At 32.1% G+C, this 9,793-nt stretch overlaps 1 protein-coding gene across 1 annotated transcript; it reads right to left on the bottom strand.

Annotated features, from left to right (window-relative positions):
• Nucleotides 1–539: 539 nt before the first annotated feature.
• Nucleotides 540–9,354, bottom strand: LOC142240813 (lipopolysaccharide-induced tumor necrosis factor-alpha factor homolog). The gene is made up of 3 exons (XM_075312552.1): nt 8,829–9,354; nt 6,349–6,499; nt 540–920 (listed from the first exon to the last, which is right to left on the bottom strand). The coding sequence occupies exons 1-3, from the start codon at nt 9,172–9,174 to the stop codon at nt 800–802; spliced, it is 618 nt and encodes a 205-aa protein (XP_075168667.1). The 5' UTR covers nt 9,175–9,354; the 3' UTR covers nt 540–799.
• Nucleotides 9,355–9,793: the final 439 nt, after the last annotated feature.

Below are 9,793 nucleotides of genomic sequence, written 5' to 3'. Positions count from 1 at the left end.
TAAACAAAAATAAGTAAATATTTGTCAACAAATTCAAGAAAATTTATTAGACATAATTAATTTTTTGCACTTGTTAAATAATTTTTTTAAGGAAGAAATTGTAGTTCAAAATTGCAAGAATGTCTTTAGTGCCATACGAAATTCAAGAATTTAGTAAATTTTACAAATTTAAAGAAATAATGAACTATTTTTGTGAGAAGTACGAATTTAGTAATTCTTTATAATTTCCCCGTTGTTTAGTTCATTTAACTAGCGTACGCAAAAAATTGTTAGAGTAAAGGAAACTTTCTCCAAACATAATAATTCCATGAACTAAAATAGAGTTAAATTGGCTTTAGTGAAGTAGAGAGTTCACTTTTTTTGAGTGAAGTGTAAATTTTCTTAGTATTTGGAATTCTCTTTTTTCCTTGTAAAAGATTATTTTTTATTATTATTATTAATCTTTTATAATAAATATTTGAATATATTATTATGCATATAAGATTATATTGACCTGTCTTCTTAAATCTAAAATAACAATAACAAATGAAAGTAAATAATTCGCCTTCAATAATTCTTTTGTGTTTCCACAAACGAAAAAATCATTATATTACATTACATATTAAATTTCTTTTGAATAATTTTGAATAGATTTAAACATTTAACCACAAAATATAAAATTCTTTGATATACCTCGTTACAATTACTAATTATCTAAATCACTAAGATTTTTCCTTTAACTGATAAAAAGAATTGAGCATTATTTTCTTAATTTTGGAAAAAACCTATTCATTTGAAATATTTCCTTTTAAGCTTTGTTTTAAAACAGATTCGTCTTTGTATTGTAAGTGCCCAAGAACGCATTACATTTGGCACAATAGTGGTTTCCAGTACGACAACTTTTCATGCAATAGGGAACGATGCAGGCACAACAGCACCCTCTAAATGTGAGAAGAAAATATAGATGGGGTTAGAAATAAATAAATTAATATAATTCTTTGTACACATATCGATATCTTAAATCCACATTAGTCTCGCAAACAAGAGTAAGATACTACTCTACAAAAGGCAGAAAAAGTAAGACTTTGAAAATATGACATAAAATAAAAATTAATATTTTTAACGATAATGACTTATAGAAAATTTGGTCAAAACTTGCTTCTATAGATTTTTTTAAAGAAAATTTTGTCAAAATTTATTTCTATAGAAAATTTTGTCAACATTTTATTTCTATAGACATTTTGTCAAAATTGTATTTCTATAGTAAATTTTGTAAAAATTTTATTTCTATACAAAATTTTGTCAAAATTTTATTTCTTACAAAATTTTATTTCTATACAAAGTTTTGTCAAAACTTTACTTTTATAAAAAATTTTGTCAAAATTTTATTTCTATAAGGAATTTTATCTAAATTTTATTTCTATTGAAAATTTTGTCAACATTTAATTTCTATAAAAAATTTTGTAAAATTTTAGTTTTATTGAAAATTTTGTCAAAAATTTATATCTATAGAAAATTTTGTCCAAATTTTATATCTATAGATTTTTTTTGTCAAGACTTTGAAAGTATGACATAAAATAAAAACTAAAATTTTAAACGATATTGACGTATGAAAAATCTACTCAAAATTTGTTCCTATAATTTTTTTTTTTCTAAAGAAAATGTTGTCAAAATTTTATTTCTATAGAAAATTTTGTCAAAAGTTTATTTCTATAGAAAGTTTTGTCAAAATTTTATTTTTATTGAAAATTTTGTCAAAATTTTATATCTATAGAAATTTTTGGTCAAAATTTTATATCTATAAAAAATTTTGTCAAAATTTTATATCAATAGAAATTTGTTGTCAAAATTTTATTTCAATAGAAAATTTTGTCGAAATTTTTTTTCTATAGAAAACTTTGCCAAATTTTATTTCTGTGGAAAATTTTGTAAAAATTTTATTTCTATAGAAAATTTTGTCAAAGTTTTATTTCTATAGAAATTTTGTCAACATTTTATTTCTATAGAAAACTTTACCAAATTTTATTTCTGTAGAAATATTACTGTTTTTATTGAAAATTTTGTCAAAATTGTATATCCATAGATATTTTTTTGTCAAGACTTTGAAAGTATGACATAAAATAAAAATTAACATTTTTAACGATATTGAAAATTTAGTCAAAATTTGTTTTTATAGTTTTTTAAAGAAAATTTTGCCAAAATTTTATTTCTATAGAAAATTTTGTCAAAATTTTATTTCTATAGAAAATTTTTGTCAAAATTTTATTTCTATGGAAAATTTTGTCAACATTTTATTTCTATAGAAAATTTTATTTTTATTGACAATTTTTGACAAAATTTAATATGTATAAAAATTTTTGTTAAAATTTTATATCTATAAAAAATTTTGTCAAAATTTTATATCAATAGAAATTTTTGTCAAATTTTGTCAAAATTTTATTTCTGTAGAAAATGTTGTCAAAATTTTATTTCTATAGAAACTTTTGTTTAAATTTTATTTCTATAGAAAATTTTGTTAAAATTTTATTTCTATAGAAAATGATGTCAAAATCTGCATATCTACCAAAAAATCAAGAATTCTACCAATCTACCAAATAATAAAAAAATATAATTTTTGGCAGAATTCTAACTACTGGGGCAATCATGTTTGCAGTTTCTCAGGTATTCAGATAGCTACACTAAAAAAATATTGTCCTGAGGACAAAGATTTCTTGTTATTAAAATACGCTTAGCTGAGAAGACGCATTTCTCTGATATAAAGTTTGGTTCCTTGTCTAAACATCGATAAACTTTTCAATGAGGTCGTTTTGTCCTTATACTTAAGTGATTCCATTTAAAAATGGGTATCTTTATAGGAAAGAACAATTTTTATACCCTCCACCATAGGATGGGGGTATATTAACTTTGTCATTCCGTTTGTAACACATCAAAATATTGCTCTAAGACCCCGTAAGGTATATATATTCTGGGTCGTGGTGAAATTCTGAGTCGATCTGAGCATGTCCGTCCGTCGTTATCCGATCCGGCTGAAATTTGGTACATGGTGTCAGCATATGATCTCTAACAACCACGGAAAAATTGGTCCACATCGGCCCATAATTATATATAGCCCCCATATAAACCGATCACCAGATTTGACTTCCGGAGTCTCTTGGAAGACCAAAATTCACCTGAGTTGGTACGTGGTTTTAATATAAGGCCTCAAACACCCATGCACCCGATTCGGTTGAAATTTGGTACGTGATGTTAGTATATGTTATCCAACAACCATGCAGGAATTGGTTCATATCAGTCCATAATTATATATAGCCCCATATAAACCGATCCCCAGATTTGACCTCCGGTGCCTTTTGGAGAAGCAAAATTCATCCGATCTGGTTGAAATTTGGTTCGTGGTGGTAGTATATGATATTTAACAAACATGCCAAAAGTGGTCCATATCCGTCCATAATCATATATAGCCCCCATATAAACCGATCCCGAGATTTGGTTTTGGAACCTCTTGGAGGAGCAAATTTCATCCGAGTCAGTTGAAATTTGGTACATTGTGCTAGTACACGCAAAGAAAAAAAACGTTTGGAAAACGTGTACCGAAAACGTTTTTCTTTTGTTAGAGTTTTTTGAATTGCTTCGAAAATTTTAAACTTTTATCACCAAAAAAATTCGTTTGTTACAAAGTTTTTATTTTTTCAATAAAAAAAGTTATTTTTGAAACAACAACAGAGTCCATTTCGTTTATATCAAACACTCTTCTTTTCTGACTTTTGGTCTTTAATAAAACACATTTTACAGTTCAAAATTTAATATAGTACAATGTAATGTTGAACATTTTTTTCGGAATCTTCCGAACATATGTAGAATGTATGTAAAAAAAAAAAAAAAACTTTGGTCGAAGCAGGGATCGAACCCACGACCCTTGGCATGAGAGTCAGACGTAGCAACCACTGCTCCACGGTGCCAAACTAAATGTTTGTTTCTGTTAAATAAACTTTGTTTATTCGGTTCGTGGGCGCCGCAAGCTATGCTATATAAATATAACTTATATGGATATTTATCTATTGATGACCATAACAGGTACATAGCTCAGTGGTTAGTGTGTTGGCTTACAAAGTGCATGGTCCGCGGTTCGATTCTCCGTCCAGGCGAAAGGTAAAAAAATTTTAAAAATTTATAAAATCGTATAATTTCTTCTACATTGTTTGTATTACAGAAAAAGGTGCTAAGAACTAAAAATCTTCGTGGAAGTGAGAAAGATGTGAGGGAAAATGCAATTAGCCAGAAAAAAAAATTTTTTTGAGTTAGTCTTTATGAAATTGTTTTTACATCCTGGAAAAGAATAAACGTTTATCACAAAAAGTATATACTTTTCTTCCAAATACACTCCCTTACAGCGAAAAGCTAATGAGAAACGAACTTTGTTTGTCTAAAATTTCGTTTGGGAGGAAAGAATTATTTTTTTGCGTGTATATGGCCGTTAACAACCATGCTTAAATAGGTCCATATCGGTCCATAGTTATATATAGCCCTCAGATAAATCGATTCCCCATCACAAAAAATTGCTCCATATCAAGTTCATAGTTGTATATAGCTCCCATATAAGCGCCCCCATATTTCAATTCTGGCTCTCTACCACCTATGGACTAACTCACAATTTAGAAAACGATGTTAAGAAGTTTTAAGATACCACAACCCAAGTAATTCGATTGTGGATGACAGTCTTTCGTAGAAGTTTCTACGCAATCCATGGTGGAGGGTACATAAGATTCGGCCTGGCCGAACTTACGGCCGTATATACTTATTTTTACTAAGGTCAACTTTGCTTTACTAATTGGAAAAAATTCTTCAAAATGAATGAAATTGTCTTTAAATTTGTTCACTTTATTTATTTTGACTACAAAGCGAAATAGCGTTTAAAAATAAAAGATGTTTTTCAATTTTTTTACCCTCCACCATAGGATGGGGGTATATTAACTTTGTCATTCCGTTTGTAACACATCGAAATATTACTCTAAGACCCCATAAAGTATATATATCCTGGGTCGTGGTGAAATTCTGAGTCGATCTGAGCATGTCCGTCCGTCCGTCCGTCTGTTGAAATCACGCTAACTTCCGAACGAAACAAGCTATCGACTTGAAACTTGGCACAAGTAGTTGTTATTGATGTAGGTCGGATGGTATTGCAAATGGGCCATATCGGTCCACTTTTACGTATAGCCCCCATATAAACGGACCCACAAATTTGGCTTGCGAGGCCTCTAAGAGAAGCAAATTTCATCCGATCCGGCTGAAATTTGGTACATGGTGTAAGTATATGGTCTCTAACAACCATGAAAAAATTGGTTCACATCGGTCAATAATTATATATAGCCCCATATAAACCGATCCCCCGATTTGGCTTGCGAGGCCTCTAAGAGAAGCAAATTTCATCCGATCCGGCTGAAATTTGGTACATGGTGTTAGTATATGGTCTCTAACAACCATGCAAAAATTGGTCCACATCGGTGCATAATTATATATAGCCCCCATATAAACCGATCCCCCGATTTGGCTTGCGAGGCCTCTAAGAGAAGTAAATTTCATCCGATCCGGCTGTAATTTGGTACATGGTGTTAGTATATGGTCTCTAACAACCATGAAAAAATTGGTTCACATCGGTCAATAATTATATATAGCCCCATATAAACCGATCCCCCGATTTGGCTTGCGAGGCCTCTAAGAGAAGCAAATTTCATCCGATCCGGCTGAAATTTGGTACATGGTGTTAGTATATGGTCTCTAACAACCATGCAAAAATTGGTCCACATCGGTCCATAATTATATATAGCCCCCATATAAACCGATCACCAGATTTGACCTCCGGAGCCTCTTGGAAGACCAAAATTCATCTGATTCAGTTGAAATTTGGTACGTGGTGGTAATATATGGCCTCAAACTCACATGCAAAAATTGGTCGAAATCGGTGCATAATTATATATAGGCCCCATGTCAACCGATACCCAGATTTGACCTCCAGAGGCCCTTGGAAGAGCAAAATTCTTCCCATTCGGTGGAAATTTGGTACGTGATATTAGTATATGGTATCCAAGTATTTCGATTGTGGATGACAGTCTTTCGTAGAAGTTTCTACGCAATCCATGGTGGAGGGTACATAAGATTCGGCCTGGCCGAACTTACGGCCGTATATACTTGTCAATATTGATCAGATTTTTATGATTGTGTATTTATGGATATAAGATGATCCTTCAGTAAAGCTGAATAGTCATGAAAATGAATTATAAAATGTAATTTGACCTTTTGGATTTTTGTTAACAAAAATTAAGATATCGATATATGTACGGATAATTATAGTAATTAGTGATAAAAACTTACCCCACAATACAGAGAATAAAAGCACACAGATGTGTCCTAGAATTTGGTGTATAAGCCATGCGTGTTGTTCTCGAAGCTCCGCATGCAGGACATGTGACTTTAGATGGATTTGGACCAAGTTGCGAGGATAATGTTGGCGGTGTTGGTTGAACTAAAAATAATAAAAAAGTATAAATTATAGCAAATGTACTAATGTAGGGATATTTTAAGTACATAATTAAAAAAAATATATCGGTATGTGCTTAACAGTCCAGCTTGGCCCATATCCACAACAACCATGCAAAAATTGGTTCATATCGGTTCATAATTATATATAGCCCCTATATAAACCGATCGCCAGATTTGACCTCCGGAGCCTCTTGGAGGAGCAAAATTCATCCGATCCCGTTGAAAATCGGTACGTGATGTTAGTATATGGTCTCTAACAAACATGCAAAAATTGGTATAAATCGGTCTATAATTATATATAGCCCACGTATAAACCGATTACCAGATTTGAACTTGGGAGCCTATAGGAGAAGCAAAATTTATCCGATCCGGTTGAAATTTGATGCGTGGTGTTAGTATATGGTCTCTAACAACCATGCAAAAATTGGTCCATATTGGTTCATAATTATATATAGCCCCCATATAAACCGATCACCAGATTTGAACTTGGGAGCCTATAGGAGAAGCAAAATTTATCTGATCCGGTTGAAATTTGATACGTGGTGTTAGTATATGGTCTCTAACAACCATGCAAATATTTGTCCATATCGGTACATAATTAACATATGTATAGCCCCCATATAAACCAATCATCGGATTCAACAGATCCGGTTGAAATTTGATACGTGGTGTTAGTATATGCATCCTCAAAAAAAAAATCGCGTCTGTAACATATATCCCTAACACATTTTAAACATATTATGTTTCACCTTAGGGCATACATTGATAGAAACAAATTTTAATGAAATTTTCTTTGTGTGGATATATTTTTAAGGCGCCAATTGGTTACTTCCATTATTTTATTTGCAGCATACTCTCAATATATTATGTTTCACCTTAGGGCATACACTGATAGAAACAAATTTTAATGAAATTTTCTTTGTGTGGATATATTTTAAGGCGCCAATTGGTTACTTCCATTATTTTATTCGCAGCATACTCTCTAGGTCTCTCTTTCTAAACACATATATGTTTATAGGCTATTTCTAAATTAATATATGTTTGCATCTAAACATATTATAGTTACAAACAGTTTATGTCCCAAACACAATATGTTTCAACATATTAACATATATGTCCCAAACATGTTATGCTAGTTTATGAACATGATATGCTTGCACTTAAAAATATTGTGTTAAACATTTTGAGTTCCAAACATATAATTTTTACACCCAAACATATGAAAAACTTTTTCGTCGGTATAATATTATATATAGCCCCATATAAACCGATCCCCAAATTTGACCTCCGGAGCCACTTGGAGGAGCAAAATTTCAACCGATTCGGTTAAAATTTGGTACATTGTGTTAGTATGTGGCTGCTAACAACCATGCTCATATTGGTCCATATAAACCGATCCTCAGATTTGACCTCCGGATCCTCTTGGAGGAGCAAAATTTCAACCGATTCGGTTAAAATTTGGTACATTGTGTTAGTATGTGTATGCTAACAACCATGCCAAACTTGGTCAATATCAGTCTAGTGTTATATGTTATATAGCCCTCAGATAAACCGATCCCCAATCACACAAAAATTGGTCCATCCAATCACACAAAAATTGGTATCGGTTCATAATATAAAGAGACCACCATATTTCAATTCTGGCTCTCTAATTACCGCGCAAAGGTTCATATCGGTTCGTAATTATATGTAGACTACCCTATATATACCTTTTTTGTCTAATATATACCACGTATGACCACCGGTAAGCAATGCATGGAAGAGAGTATATAAGATTCGGCCTGGCCGAACTTACGGCCGTATATACTTTTTTTTTGGTGTGTGACTACTCTTCTCACCCTAATGTTTAACTATTTTATGCATTTATCACAATGAATGGGGTCCGATACACAGGGTTGTTAACTTATTTGTGCGATATAATATGTCTGCCTATTTTTCCGTGCAAAAATGTCAATCTTGGTTTATTATTTGTTCGAAAAAACTCAAAAAAAAACTCCGCGCAAACGTATTTTATATAGAGTATAACAGTTTTTCCTGTGTGAAAACGTGATCATAGTACTAGGCTTAACCCAAAATGTGAAATGTAAATGCTCTTTGACTTGATAACACACAAATAAACTCTTAATAGCAAACAATTTATTTCTTGAGCCACTGTGCTTTGGAGTAGGCCATTGGTATTGCATTGCATAATTTGCAACTCTCGTCTCAGTGTACAAAATAAAACCAAACACACTAACCGCTGGTTTTCATTTAATGGCGTCTGATTGCCTCAATACTTTAGCAGCCATGAATGTAAGGTACGTTGCACTTACCTGTAACTACTGTCGATTCATGCGTTTCTCTTGGTATAAAACTTGGCTGATTTGTAATCACTGGAGCGGATGGATATTGATCTATAGTAACAGGAACATTATGATGTTGGGTTAGATTGGGATAATCTCCATCCCTTCCACTGGACGATTGACCCATATGCATTGGGCCAGCATTGGGTGACCAGCCAATATTTTGTTGCATTACTGAAGGCATTGGTGCCCTAGTGGCCACATCATAAGAGGGCGGAGCTTCTACTGGTAATCCTATGGCAGCAGCAGCAGAGCTACGCTGTTCATTGGGCATGACAGTGGCATCAGGATATAGCATAGCATGTTTTTGATCCATTCGTGTTAAAAGATATTTAATTAAAAAAAAAAATAACCAGAATTCAAAATAAAAAATTTCCGTAACGATTTCAATGAAATTTGCTTTCAATTCTTTTCGCAACTCTTTCGTAAAAAAAGACAAAAACAAAAAACGAAATAACCGTCAGATACAAAACAAAAAAACTAATCTTTAGCACCGCTTGCAAACAACTGAAATAACAAAGTACGAGTTTGGTCTCTCGATGCTGGTTTTGCCATATTCACTTGAGTCTAGTGTTGTTCTTGTTGTTGTTGCTGTTGTTATGGGGAGCATGCAGTGTTTGTTTTGATTTTCTTAACTCTCTAATTCGGCTTTGCTGAGAGATTGCGATCGTACATTGTGTCTGGTATGCTCCAAAGTACGTCACAGTTAGGGATGCCATCATAGATAGATGATTGGTAAATAATACCGGCTTCTACAGAATTGAAAGTAAATTGAGCGTATGGTAATAATACCAGGGAAAAATTTCACCAAAATGAGCACCAACCTTTTTCGAGGAGTGAAATGTTTGGAACGCGTTTTTGTAAAATACACCTATAGTGATGTTATATATGGGTTAAAATTCATTTTGAATTCTTTTATTTCACGTTAATTCCAA

This window comes from Haematobia irritans, chromosome 5, assembly GCF_050003625.1.
Source record: "Haematobia irritans isolate KBUSLIRL chromosome 5, ASM5000362v1, whole genome shotgun sequence".
Classification (NCBI taxonomy): Eukaryota; Metazoa; Arthropoda; class Insecta; order Diptera; family Muscidae; genus Haematobia; species Haematobia irritans.
The sequence above is the reverse complement of the archived record's forward strand: the minus strand, read 5'-3'. Positions and strand labels throughout refer to the sequence as shown.